Consider the following 14,831-nt stretch of genomic DNA (forward strand, 5'->3'; position numbering starts at 1 on the left):
TATCCTACCGATCCTTGACTTCGGCGATGTCATTTACAAAATAGCCTCCAACACTCTACTCAGCAAATTGGATGTAGTCTATCACAGTGCCATCCGTTTTGTCACCAAAGCCCCATATACTACCCACAACTGTGACCTGTACGCTCTTGTTGGCTGATCCTCACTACATATTCGTCGCCAAACCCACTGGCTCCAGGCCATCTATAAATCACTGCTAGGCAAATCCCCGCCTTATCTTAGCTCATTGGTCACCATAGCAACACCCACCCGTAGTATGCGCTCCAGCAGGTATATCTCACTGGTCATCCCCAAAGCCAACATCTCCTTTGGCTGCCATTCCTTCCAGTTCTCTGCTGCCAATGACTGGAACGAATTGCAAAAATCTCTGAAGCTGGAGACTCTTATCTCCCTCACTGACTTTAAGCATCAGTTGTCAGAGCACCTTACCGATCACTGCACCTGTACATAGCCCATCTGAAATTAGCCCACCCAACTACCTCATCCCCATATTGTTATTTATTTTGCTCATTTGCACCCCAGTATCTCTATTTGCACATCATCTCTTGCACATCTATCATTCCAGTGTTAATACTAATTGTAATTATTTTGCACTTTGGCCTATTTATTACCTTACCTTCATAACTTGCTACATTTGCACACACTTTATATATATTTTCTGTTGTATTTTTGACTTTATGTTTTGTTTTACCCCATATGTAACTCTGTGTTGTTGTTTTTATCACACTGCTTTGCTTTATCTTGGCCAGGTCGCAGTTGTAAATGAGAACTTGTTCTCAACTGGCTTACCTGGTTAAATAAAGGTGAAATAAATAAATAAATAACAAATATGCTATGGCTGCTTTGGAACAGTTCAGTGTTTGAATGGTTACATTAGAAGAGAGGGAGGAGAAGGAGATGTACTAACAGGGAGGATGGAGCATTAACAGACTGTGGCTCTAATCCAGACTGCAGTAGAGGAGGGAAAGAGAGAAATAGAGAGAGGGAGAGACATCCATTATTCAACACTTAGAGAAGCATCGTCAGAGTCGAGGACAGACACACCAGAACAGACCAAGGATGGGATTTTTAATCCTGTATTTGTGTCCATGGTTTGATTTAATAAGTTGTTATGTATGACATCCTTGGACATCTTATTTTCTGTATGTGATATACTATACAAGTATACACTGAGTGTACAAAACATTAAGAACCTTCTTAATATTGAGTTGCACCCCCTTTTGCCCTCAGAACAGCCTCAATTCATCAGGGCATGGACTCTACAAGGTGTCAAAAGCATTCCACAGGGATGCTGGCACATGTTGACTGTTGTAAGTAACATCAAACTTTCCAGGACATAGACATGTCTTATATGGGCAGAAAGCTTAAATTCTTGTTAATCTAACTGCACTGTCCAGTTTACAGTAGCTATTACAGTGATACCATGCTATTGTTTGAGGAGAGTGCACAACAACAAAAAATGTATCACGGCAACTGGTTTGATACATTCACCTCTGAAGGTAAATAATGTACTTACATTCAGTAATCTTGCTCTGATTTGTCATCCTAAGGGTCCCAGAGATAAAATGTAGCATAGTTTTGTTTGATAAAATCAATTTTTATATTCAAATGTAGGAACTGGGTTCTACAGTTTGAACCCCTGCTGTCTCTGGCTCCACACCCACCCCGCCCGGCCATCTAGATGTGTGAAAGTTAGTGTATAAACTAATTATCCATCATGTATGATATTCCTGGAAGTGTGTAAACTTACATTTTGTTTTACCATATCATTTTTGTATGTTCTCTATAGTTATGTACTTGAAAATGTATAAATGTACCAATTCGGCACATTTGGGCAGACTTTATACAAAATAATCCAGTATTGCAATGCTTCACTGAATCAATCTGAAACTTTGCACACACACTGCTGCTATGTAGTGGCCAAAATCTAAATTACGCCTAAACTGCAATATTATACTGTGGCCTTTCTCTTCCATTTCAAAGATGATGGAATAAAAAACGCATGTTTTTTTGTTTGTATTATTTACCAGATCTAATATGTTATATTCTCCTACATTAATTTCACATTTCCACAAAGTGTTTCCTTTCATATGGTATCAATAATATGCATATCATTGCTTCAGGTCCTGAGCTACAGGCAGTTCGATTTGGGTATGTCATTTTAGTTGAAAATTGAAAAAAAGGGTCCGATCCTTAAGAGGTTAACATGTCTCCTCTCCTTCATCTACACTAATTGAAATGGATTTAACAAGTGACATCAATAAGGGATCATAGCTTTCACCTGGATTCACCTGGTCAGTCTATGTCATGGAAAGAGCAGGTGTTCTTAATGTTTTGTATTTACCTGTAGCGCACAAGCAACTTTTCTTCTAAGTTAGTTGACATTTACAGTAATTCTGCATTTGACATCCTTGTTGTTTTCCCTCCCTTCTTCCCTGTCTCTTTTCCTTGCTCCCTACTTCTCTTTCTGCCTTACTTCGACCCTTATTTCCTTTCCTTGCCCTCTATCCCCTCCTCTCCTTCTCCTATCTCAGAGCTGGGGGAGATCCGTAACGTGACCACCTCTAAGCCATCTCTGGAGCTGGATGGTCTGGAGAAGTACACCAACTACAGCATCCAGGTGCTGACCTTCACCCGGGCCGGGGACGGGGTGCGCAGCGAGCAGATTTTCACCCGCACCAAGGAGGACGGTACGAACACCAGTAGACCAGGAGACTTCTCAAGCACTGATCTAGGATTAGCTTACGCTCCCTAAATTCTAACCTTAACTATTAGGGGGAAGATGCAAAACTGAACTTACATCAGTCTGTAGGGGAAACTGCATCATACTAATCATACTAGAGGTCAGGGGTCAACTGTGGTAGGTCAACCGTGCCTAGATTTACATATCCCCTCTTGCATTATGGAAGAGCGTTTTGCAAAGTAGAAATAATTATGACAGGACTTCTGTTTGAATTTGGTGTGAAATTATATACATTTTTGTTGACAGTTGGTGCAGATGACTCACATAAGTAGGTGAAAAACTGCAGCTCTTGCATATTGCAGATCGCTCTGTAGCATCAGACGTTCAGGCACGCTCACTGGAATGAATGATTTTGACACTGGCAAAACTTAAATACGGAGTGGTTTCCTTAGATGATACACAAAACAAGGATAAGGGTAATAATGTATATTTCCTCAATGTTTTCCCTCACCAGTTCCTGGTCCTCCGGCTGGGGTGAAGGCAGCGGCGGCATCTAACTCGGTGGTGTTTGTGTCGTGGCTCCCTCCTCTCAAACTCAATGGCATCATCAGGAAATATACTGTCTTCTGCTCTAACCCACACCCCACGGTAAAGAGGACACAGAGTACTGGGTTTCACAGTACAGGGATGAAGGCATGTCAGTGGTGGGCATACAGTATATTTAAGAGACCAGACATAAATTGGAGGAGAGGGAGGCACCAGGTTCAAGGGCTAGACTAGATAAGAAGCCCGCATGGCACACAAGGCTACAGGGAGACTGATGGGGTACTGCTGGCTTATAAACCCTCTATCTAACATTGTCAGGGCTGTGTCATCAATGTTCAGCTCCAAGAATTGATAGCTTGGTACAGACATTTGAGTAGGTCCTGTATTTCTCTGCTAACATCATGCCGGTCTCTCCACTCCTACAGGTGAGCAGTGAGTTTGAAGCAGCTCCAGACATCTTCTTCTACCGTATCCCCAACCTGAGCAGGAACCGCCAGTACAGCATCTGGGTGGTGGCCGTCACCGCAGCCGGCCGTGGCAACGCAAGCGACATCATCACCATCAAGCCCTTGGCCGAGGGTAGGTGGAGCTTATGGTTTCCCTTCTCATTATCCTGAAACAGATGATAAGAATAGCTGTCTCAGTCTCTGAATGTTTTTAGAAGACACAAAAGACATCAGCTCATTTTCACTGTGTGCATATGTGCTGATGTGTTTGAGTTGTGTTTTCTGTCAAAGCCTTGATCAGAACATTTAAAGGGGTACAACCCTGAGAAACTCTCCCTATGAGTTGCCTACCTTAGAGCTTATTCAGATTGACAAAAGTTGGAAGAGAGGCATCTGGACGAATTTAGAAAAGAGGAGACTATACTATCTCCTATCACAGGATGTGAATGTAGTTGAAGCGAGCTCATCAAACTGAATGCAAACAGGTCTGCTATTCCACCCTGTCAGCACTGTGCTGATGGTGAGCAGTGATAGGCAGTGTAGTGGTTGGAGTCGGGACCTCGCAACATTATCTGGACATTCTCATCCTGTTAGAGGCAGGGGTGATAAATGTGGTTTCCAGTCTGGAGTTCCAGACCTGATGTGTTTTAAAAATTAGTTTGCTGCCTGATCATCCTCATCCCAAACAGACCACTTTATATCTGTCTAAGCACAGAGATGGGCTCTGTATGCCTTAAGGGGTGCAGGTGTAGAGGAAGAGGTGGTGAATTCAATAAAGTTGGATAAGGAATTAACAGTTTATACTGCTTTTATAGAGCTTCCCTTGAAAGTATTTGGGATGGATTTCCACTTTTGGGTCTATTCCATTACTTCTGTTGTACCAGGAAAACTAAATCAAGTCAGCCAAAGTATTTGACCCAGTTGTGGTGTGTTTGTATGTGTGCAGCTCCTGCTCAGATCCTGACATTCAACGGCACAGTGACCACCCCCTGGATGAGGGACATCGTGTTGCCTTGTAAGGCGGTGGGCGACCCAGCCCCCACGGTCAAGTGGCTCAAGGAGACGTGAGTACAGAGTACAACACGTCATGCTGCATGTAGGACAGACAGTAGCACTTAGAACAGACCATGTTTTGAGTCACTTTTAACGCACACTAAATACCAGTGAAAAAACTGTGGCTCTTTGGAATGCCAATTTTCACTGAAGACCCTGTTTGTTTGCAGTATCCTTTCACACTCATCAGCAGAATGTAAAATAATCGTGGTTGTTTACATGTACTGCATATTCCTACACACAAGTACTGTAACATTATCCAAGACTTTTCAATGATTTTCACTGTGGTGTATCTCACCGTAGTTCATTGTCTGTCTGTCTTTCGTACATTTGTCATTCAGCAATGGAAGCCCCGCCCCTGCTGTGATTGACAGTAGACGCATCGTTCAGGGCAACGGCAGCCTGGTCATCCGCACGGTGAAAGCTGAGGATTCTGGGAACTACACCTGTGTGGCTAGCAACAGTTTTGGGCCAGATAAAATCATCCTCAACCTGCAGGTTCAAGGTAAATGTGTGGTGGAACAAATCAGTTTACCAGTCTTCAATTCAGTGATAGTCATAAAAATACTAAATAGACGTGTATTCATGAAGTGAAAGGATATCATCATGAGTTAGAAGGACTTAAATAAAATCCATATTTTTACTTCTAGTTCCCCCGGACCAGCCTCGTCTCACCGTTACCAAGACGACCACCACGTCCATCACTCTGTCCTGGATACCAGGAGACAACGGAGGTAGCTCCATCAGAGGTCAGACACCAACACAGCTAGCAGCAACAGTAACTATTATAGGATATTTTTGTTTTTTTCCTTGGACAACAGCTTACTGACTTGATTAAATAGGGTTCCCTATTAGCAACACCAGGATGGCTGTTTAGCAGGCAACACTGTAACATCCTAACCTCTCTCTCACACATCAGGCTACATCCTGCAGTACTCAGAGGACAACAGTGAGAAGTGGGGCAACTTTGCCATCAGCCCTAGTGAGCGTTCCTATCGACTGGAGAACCTGAAGTGTGGCACCTGGTACAAGTTCACCCTGACTGCCCAGAATGCCGTGGGGCCAGGGCGCATCAGTGAGATCATCGAAGCTAAGACTCATGGGAAAGGTAGGGAGATGTGACATCCTTTTACATATGGTTTTTATTAAATAGTGACTCCATTTCTTTTACTCAATTAATGAAAAACTAATTATTATGGAAAGACCTCTCATTGAAGTGTGGTCTGTCTCCTCTCTCCCCAACAGAACCCCAGTACTCTAAAGAACAGGAGCTCTTCACCAGTATCAACGCCACTCGTGTCAGGCTCAACCTGATTGGCTGGAACAACGGCGGCTGTCCAATCACGTCCTTCACGTTAGAGTACCGTTCGGTGGAGTCTCCCACGTGGACCACGGCCCAGCGCACCTCTCTGACCAAGAGCTACATCCTGTATGACCTGGCCGAGGCCACCTGGTACGAACTGCAGATGAAGGTGTTCAACAGCGCCGGCTCAGCAGAGAAGAGGGTCAAGTTCGCCACTCTGAGCTACGACGGCAGTGAGTTCACTTGTCTCTTCACTGATACTATACATACTGTAGCAAGTGATAAGTTGAAGGATATACACGCTTATAGTGACTTATTCAGGATATCTGAATAAAGAATGAAGAACTGTAGTTTAAAAGGCATGTACCTTACCATCCCTTGAAAATTGTGTCAAAACTGCCTGAGTCTCCATCAAAAACTTTTGTTTACAGTATGTACTATACCTGCCTTAGAAGAGAAGGAAATTACTTCATATTTAGCTATTTACTGGTGCTTGGAGCTCTTCCCTCGTCCCTGCCATTTAAAGTGGCTGTCTCATGCTAGTCTTTCCCTGGTCCAGGCTTTATAAGGAGGCTCTAACTGATGAATGGGGCAGTTAAGTACCTCAAGTAGATTTTCTGCTGACTCCAGTGGCCATGCCGCTGTTTATGACGCCTCCATCACGGCCCTATCGAGCGCTCGGCACTGCATGGTTTAAATAATTACATGATCTACCGACTGCAGAGGGGCTAGAGGGGGCCAACAGATAAGCAATCACCTGCTAGTGCCAGCACCCCCCCCACCCTCCCCCCTAGGGATTCAATGGCCTTATCCAACCGAACCAAAACCTTACACACACACACCACACCACACCCCTTCCCTAGATCCTGGTCTATTTGTCCCCCCCATATACATCTAACCCCCCAGCCGCCCAGGAAGTGTAAAACAGGGGAGAAAAAGCTTAGTATTCAGCTAAGAAGGATGAGTTTATCTATTTTAAGTAATGAATTCAGTCAACTGGGCATTACTGCCAGTTTGGCAAAAGGTCAGGGGCTGATTGCAGCTAGCGCAGTGCTGCAGCAGCTTGTTGGAGCAGATTGCGTGGGTTTGATGGGAAAGATATTAGGATTGGATGCAAGCTGCAGAGGCACTGTTACCTTGTGCCATGTGCTTGATCCATGTTTTAAACATTAACAAAGGTAATTTACTATTTTCTATTCATCGACAGACACTGCATAGCAGAGGAAGCTGGTGGGAGTAGCTATAGGAGGACGGGCTCATTGTAATGGCTGGAATGGAATGTGGGAACAGTATCAAAAACATAAAACATATGGAAACCACGTTTGACTCCGTTCCATTGATTCCATTCCAGCCATTACAATGAGCCTGTCCTCCTATAGCTCCTCCCACCAGCCTCCACTGCTGTATAGGCTTAATACGTGTTTGTATTTGGATGATTGACAACCTTCTAGTTATTGTACAAGTAACCTAATGTAGCAGGCGTAAAAGAAACGCCTGAGTGCGATGCCACACATTCTGGTCCTGACGAGAAAAAATACTGTCAAGGAGGTTCTCTTCTGCATTATTCAACCAATCACTAAATGTGGAGGAGGAGTTAAGATAAAGTGTCGCCAAAAGCGGAAGTCGCATTACAGGCTCTCTTCCAATTCCCCTGAAAACCTAATTTACCCAGCCCCGCTGAGGGTGTTGTACAGGCAACCTACATTATGTTGTCATAACACATGTCATAACAGTTTGTCAGCTAATGACATCTCTATGACCTGTCTCAAGGTACCATCGCTCCACTGGTGAAGGCTCCAACTGTGAGTGTGGACAGTACGTCCAGTAACGAGGGTCTGAAGATGGTGACCATCATCTCCTGTGTGCTGGTGGGCATTGTGCTGGTCTTTGTCCTGCTGCTAGTCCTCAGGAGGAGAAGGAGGGAACAGAGACTGAAGAGGCTCAGAGGTGAGAGGTCACAGCAGCAACAGGGCAACACCTGATTGGTTAGATTTCTGTAAGATTTCTGTAACTATTGTCTAACTATTGTCAAGTATAGTGTGAGTATCATCTGTATGTAGTGTGATTTTTGTTCTTGTTTGCTCTGTAGATGCGAAAAGTTTGGCAGAGATGCTGATGAGGTAAGCAGGAGCAGTTTGACGTACTGTGAGGGAAAAAAGTATTTGATCCCCTGCTTATTTTGTACGTTTGCCCACTGACAAAGAAATGATCAGTCTATAATTTTAATGGTAGGTTTATTTGAACAGTGAGAGACAGAATAACAACAAAAAAATCCAGAAAAACGCATGTCAAAAATGTTATAAATTGATTTGCATTTTAATGAGGGAAATAAGTATTTGACCCCCTCTCAATCAGAAAGATTTCTGGCTCCCAGGTGTCTTTTATACAGGTAACGAGCTGAGATTAGGAGCACACTCTTAAAGGGAGTGCTCCTAATCTCAGTTTGTTACCTGTATAAAAGACACCTGTCCACAGAAGCAATCAATCAATCAGATTCCAAACTCTCCACCATGGCCAAGACCAAAGAGCTCTCCAAGGATGTCAGGGACAAGATTGTAGACTTACACAAGGCTGGAATGGGCTACAAGACCATCGCCAAGCAGCTTGGTGAGAAGGTGACAACAGTTGGTGCGATTATTCGCAAATGGAAGAAACACAAAATAACTGTCAATCTCCCTCGGCCTGGTGCTCCATGCAAGATCTCACCTCGTGGAGTTGCAATGATCATGAGAATGGTGAGGTATCAGCCCAGAACTACACGGGAGGATCTTGTTAATGATCTCAAGGCAGCTGGGACCATAGTCACCAAGAAAACAATTGGTAACACACTACGCCGTGAAGGACTGAAATCCTGCAACGCCCGTAAGGTCCCCCTGCTCAAGAAAGCACATATACAGACCCGTCTGAAGTTTGCCAATGAACATCTGAATGATTCAGAGGAGAACTGGGTGAAAGTGTTGTGGTCAGATGAGACCAAAATCGAGCTCTTTGGCATCAACTCAACTCGCCTTGTTTGGAGGAGGAGGAATGCTGCCTATGACCCCAAGAACACCATCCCCACCGTCAAACATGGAGGTGGAAACATTATGCTTTGGGGGTGTTTTTCTGCTAAGGGGACGGGACAACCTCACTGCATCAAAGGGACGATGGACGGGGCCATGTACCGTCAAATCTAGGGTGAGAACCTCCTTCCCTCAGCCAGGGCATTGAAAATGGGTAGTGGATGGGTATTCCAGCATGACTATGACCCAAAACACACGGCCAAGGCAACAAAGGAGTGGCTCAAGAAGAAGCACATTAAGGTCCTGGAGTGGCCTAGCCAGTCTCCAGACCTTAATCCCATAGAAAATCTGTGGAGGGAGCTGAAGGTTCGAGTTGCCAAACGTCAGCCTCGAAACCTTAATGACTTGGAGAAGATCTGCAAAGAGTAGTGGAACAAAATCCCTCCTGAGATGTGTGCAAACCTGGTGGCCAACTACAAGAAACGTCTGACCTCTGTGATTGCCAACAAGGGTTTTGCCACCAAGTACTAAGTCATGTTTTGCAGAGGGGTCAAATACTTATTTCCCTCATTAAAATGCAAATCAATTTATAACATTTTTGACATGCGTTTTTCTGGATTTTTTTGTTGTTATTCTGTCTCTCACTGTTCAAATAAACCTACCATTAAAATTATAGACTGATCATTTCATTGTCAGTGGGCAAACGTACAAAATCAGCAGGGGATCAAATACTTTTTTCCCTCACTGTATAACTTTATAGATAGTTACTATTGTCTAATGCATTACTGGAAGAAAAAAACATTCAATACTGTATCTATAGAATCATATCAGAATCACCAGTATCTGAAGATATGATGCAGTGTAATGAAATCTGTATTCAAATCTGTGTATTACGTTTTCTGTGTTCCCCATGCAGTAAAAACACACGACCTGCAGACACCATCAACAAGCAGCAGCAGACCCTTAGAATGCACATCGACATCCCCCGAGCCCAGCTGCTCATAGAGGAGAGAGACACCATGGAGACAGTCGGTGAGTGGACACTCTGATACATTATGATGCTTTCATGTGTTCTCTGAATTATCGGAAACTTGGGACTGAAACTCCCGGAAAGCTCCCGGACATGTCAAAACTCATAATGAGCTTCCAAGTAGGAAATACGAGTGGGAAACTGGTGTAACATTGGATAACAATATGTAAATATCACATATCTGTGGCCTTCCATGTGGTAGTAGTACCTACTCTGGCTATTCTCATCGTACTGTAGTGACCATGTTTGTGAAATGTTTCTCTCTCTTTCAGACGACAGGTCCACAGTGCTGCTGACTGACAATGACTTTGGGGAGACTCAGAAACAGAAGTCATCTACGGTTACCCACACCGTCCACTACCAGTCCCTGTCCCAGGCCACCGGACCTCTAGTGGACGTATCTGACGCTAGGCCAGGAACCAGTAAGTCCAGTACGGACATCCTCTTTACTTTACTAGCGGTGGAGCTAGAATTAGTAAGTGTGATAAGGATTGCATTCATACAGCTGGAATGTATACAGGTAGAGTTGATTCCAGACAACAGACTGGTTTTATTCAGCTCCAGTCCTCAGAGAGTCATCAGAAGCATTATGAACACTGCCACTACCATCTCCACTGATGTTGTTCACACTGATAAGCAATTACTTTCAACACAGTGGTTATTGCTGTAATATTATTTTAAATTCTAAACATGAATGATTATGTATGTGTAGTGCATCCAACCAAAAATGGACATATTTGTGGAGGACTGCAGTCAACCCAATCAAACCGTTTTCTCACTGTTATTGTAAGCTATATGTATTTGTGTGAACACAAGAGGTCCTGAGATTAACTCCATGTGAGATATTGTGATGGTGGGCGTTTTCTTTTTGTTGGTTTATGTGAGGATTGGGTGTCCAGCCGTCATTGCTGTTGCCAGCTACACACTTACTGTCACCCTTAAAAACACTCAGTCAGCTTAAAAAAACAGGGCATTGCAGTACTCAAGATGAACCCTTGCTATGTGACATAACACCTTACTGTGATGTAACGTCCTGTAACCTTCCTTGTCAGATCCCACAGCCCGCCGCACAGCCAAAGCAGGCCCTGCCGCACGCAACCGCTACGCTAGCCAGTGGACCCTGAACCGACCACACCCGCCAGTCTCGGCCCACACCCTGAGCACTGACTGGAGACTGCCCACGCCACGGGTGGCCGGCTCTGTGGACAAGGAGAGTGACAGCTACAGCGTCAGCCCATCTCAGGACACAGGTAACAATGCACATGAAGACGAGACAAGTCTGTAACAACCGCTGTAACAGTCCCCATATATCCTGTAATATCACCCTTAACCATAACAACACCTCTCACCTCTTTAAAAACAACAGATCGGCCTACTATAGAACTTTCAACCATGTCAACAGTTTATAACAATGCTAAGGCTAGCGTTAGCCCCTAACTGCTCTACTAACACGGCCTCTAACCCTAACCCCTGGTGTAGACCGGGCACGGAGTAGCATGGTGTCCACAGAGAGCGCCTCGTCCACCTACGAGGAGCTGGCGCGGGCCTATGAGCACGCCAAGATGGAGGAGCAGCTGCGGCACGCCAAGTTTACCATCACAGAGTGCTTCATCTCGGATACGTCGTCGGAGCAGATGACGACGGGTACCAATGACTACACAGACAGCCTGACGTCCAGCACACCCTCCGAGTCAGGCATCTGCAGGTTCACTGCCTCCCCGCCCAAGCCTCAGGACGTCAGCCGAGTAATGAACATGGCCGCGCCCAAGGCTCACAGACCGGGTGAGGTCACGTAGACACATAGCTAACTCAGCTGTAGCTGTAGCTAACTCTGAGCTCTGTCGCTAACGTTTGCTAGCCTTCACCAGGCTTGTTACCCTAATCTTAACCCTAACCCTAACCCTAAAATCTGACACATACTTTCTTCATAGATAGACTGTGGGGTTAGTCTATGGTCTGTTACCTGTATGCAGAACTGTAGCAGAATTGAAAAACTCTGTGTCGTAACATTTCAAGGTATTATGTTCTTCATATGCCAATAAAAACTAACAAACTGTAATAGCCATTTAAAACACAAAGCTGGTCAGTCAGACCAAACTAATCAATTCAGGGCCATTTCCCTCTCCCTCGTAAATGTCAGGCCAACCAGAACATATCCCAGGGTTTCGGGTTCGTAAATATTTACTGCTGATATATAAATGTAACTGTTCTGAAGCTAATGGTCTAGTAATGCTCAGGGTTGCAAAATTCTGGGAACTTTCAATAAATTCCCTGGTTTTCCCGAAGTCCTGGATGGGATTCCAGCAAACCTGGAATCTTCCAACAAGGATTTCTAGAAAACCAGGGAATTTATTGAAAATGTTTGCAACCCTAGTAATGCTATATAACTACTTGCAGCAACAAATGTGGAGTTTTGCAGACAATGATTTGCATAAATTAATGTATTAATTAAGGTAATATATGAATTACTTAATTAAGCTTATTCTATTGACAAAACTCCATTGCAGGATGACCAAGCTTGAACATTGAACCACTTAAATCTGTTTGAGGCCACTTGTAGTCTGTGAGGTCCCTGTTTGAGATCACTTGCTATGAGGTCACTTCATCTTATAAATTCAGCCTTCTTGTTTAAGTCTTCATCTTATTAATTCTATATAGTTTTGGTTCATTATAGTTATATATTTTATTAAACTCAGGCTTTGTAGACTTTACTCAGATACATTTGTAATGAACTGCACTGGGGGGGGGGGGGGGGGGGGGGTTAATGACATTGTAAAATATTGCCATTTCATTTAATGTTGGTCAAGGCCTAATTCAGATGAAGAACACAGAGAATAATGAACCACTGAAGTATTCTTTGGCATATTACCTCAATAACCAGACAAAGCTCAGCTGGTAGAGCACGGCGCTTGTAATGCCAGGGTAGTGGGTTCGATCCCCGGGACCACCCATACACAAACATGTATGCACGCATGACTGTAAGTCGCTTTGGATAAAAGCGTCTGCTAAATGGCATATTATTATTATTATTATTATTATTATTATTATTATAAAGCAGTATACTTTAATAGACTGTCAGAATCTATGGATGACTTTGGCATATAAGCTACCCTAGTTTTGTGGGTTGGAGTGGAAGATGTGAGGAGCTTGTATCTCACCTAACCTTTCCCCCAGGGGCAGTCATTTCTCTTTACTGAAGTGTTTTGAACCGAGATTTTTCCATAATTCCACTGGCCATATGTGTATTCAATGGGTTTGTTGTCCATAAAACAAAATGCATCATAACTAACTCCCCTCTCTTTCCTTCCTTTGTCCTGTAGGGGGCGAGCTAGTGCACCTGCCTCCTTACCTGCGCATGGACTTCCTACTGAACCGTGGAATGTCATGCTCGGGCACTGGAGGGAGGGGTGGCGCGGGGGGGGAGGGGGCCATGGGCCAGGCCTGTTTGGAGCCCCAGAAGAGTCGCTCCCTGAAACGGCCGTCACGCATGGCGCCCCCTACTCCCACAGAGGCCCCCCAGGCCAGCAGCAGGGCCAGCAGCAGGGACCCAGTGGCCCAGTGGCAGCCTGGCTCAGCAGCCACCCTGCCCCACAGAGAAGGCTCAGAGCTGGCCCAGGCCGCCAAGCTTAGCACCTCCCAAGAGTCCCTGCTGGACTCACGAGGACAACTCAAACAGACCAACAACCCCTACGCAAAGTCCTACACGCTGGTATAACACCAGGGTCATGGGGCCGGACTAAAACTCACACTAACACTAGACTTATTACACTTACAAGTGCAGTAAACTGACTCTCACCACACAGTCCTGTATATAACGTCCCCTTTCTTCTTAAAGGAGGGGTAACTTTTACTAATCTTCTTTTATTTATTTTGGAGCTTTCTTTCTTTGTTTTTTAAACTTGTGAGAAAATTCATTCATCTGAAATGACTCCACACAGAGCTTGCCAAACTAATTATGTTATGAGGGAACATTATTTATTCTTGATTATTATTGTTAATCATTAATTATTAATCAGTGATTATTTGTTGTTAGTTCTCAACTATTAATGATTATTAATTATTGATAACAAATGATCAATTATTACCATTACTACACTATTTGAATAAGAACCTGGACAACTTTTTTTCCTGAGTGTGAGACAATAATTTGGAGCCTGTCATTTTTTTCTATGGAAACTTCCTCTAAAACACTGAATGAATCTTCGGAGAAATCTGGGAATGGAAGAAATCGACACCAGTCCAAACTTGTCAGCTGCTCTCAAATTGTTACTTTTTTGAAGAAAATAATCTATTTCCTATGGATGCATGGGGACTGACCAATTAAAGACGATTAAGAGGATTATGATCACGACTGGACAGCCCAGTTGAGCATTTTTGTCACACTATGAAATGATCAAATGTGAAGATTTATTATTCTTATTACTATAAATATATATATATATAAAAAGAGAAATCACTTTTATTTGTGGATATTACAGGGAAGAATTGATTTGGTTAATAAAGTCCTTAGTCATGTTTGCACATATCTCATTTTGATTAGGAAATGGAGTCTCTGTTGATCTTTCTCTGTGTCCCATACTCTGATGGTGCAATATGAAAAAAGATTATGGAAATTATATTGATACTATTTGCTCTATACTGTACTGTAATGAAAAAATAACTATGTTAGTATACTTACAGGGCGGGACAAACCCCAGCTATGTATTCAGGTGTAGTTTACCATTGCTAATTTGCCAGGGTGGTAGATGAA

The 14,831-nt window shown here is 43.7% G+C and overlaps 1 protein-coding gene across 1 annotated transcript in view; it reads left to right on the plus strand.

The window, feature by feature from the left end:
• Window positions 1-13,796, plus strand: part of LOC311142507 (cell adhesion molecule DSCAM-like) — a gene marked incomplete at both ends in the record, with an annotated part of 151,585 nt that extends 137,789 nt beyond the window's left edge. Inside the window, 15 exons of the mRNA XM_084178167.1 lie at window positions 2,553-2,708; window positions 3,216-3,349; window positions 3,673-3,826; window positions 4,640-4,757; window positions 5,088-5,251; window positions 5,397-5,495; window positions 5,666-5,854; window positions 5,992-6,282; window positions 7,820-7,996; window positions 8,139-8,169; window positions 9,968-10,083; window positions 10,354-10,512; window positions 11,134-11,331; window positions 11,561-11,863; window positions 13,402-13,796. Of these exons, the coding sequence (XP_084034293.1) occupies window positions 2,553-2,708; window positions 3,216-3,349; window positions 3,673-3,826; window positions 4,640-4,757; window positions 5,088-5,251; window positions 5,397-5,495; window positions 5,666-5,854; window positions 5,992-6,282; window positions 7,820-7,996; window positions 8,139-8,169; window positions 9,968-10,083; window positions 10,354-10,512; window positions 11,134-11,331; window positions 11,561-11,863; window positions 13,402-13,796 (2,684 nt within the window). The remainder of the gene's footprint in view (window positions 1-2,552; window positions 2,709-3,215; window positions 3,350-3,672; window positions 3,827-4,639; window positions 4,758-5,087; window positions 5,252-5,396; window positions 5,496-5,665; window positions 5,855-5,991; window positions 6,283-7,819; window positions 7,997-8,138; window positions 8,170-9,967; window positions 10,084-10,353; window positions 10,513-11,133; window positions 11,332-11,560; window positions 11,864-13,401) is intronic.
• Between the last annotated feature and the right edge of the window lie 1,035 nt (window positions 13,797-14,831).

This window comes from Coregonus lavaretus, assembly GCF_964263955.1.
Source record: "Coregonus lavaretus genome assembly, chromosome: 15".
Classification (NCBI taxonomy): domain Eukaryota; kingdom Metazoa; phylum Chordata; class Actinopteri; order Salmoniformes; family Salmonidae; genus Coregonus; species Coregonus lavaretus.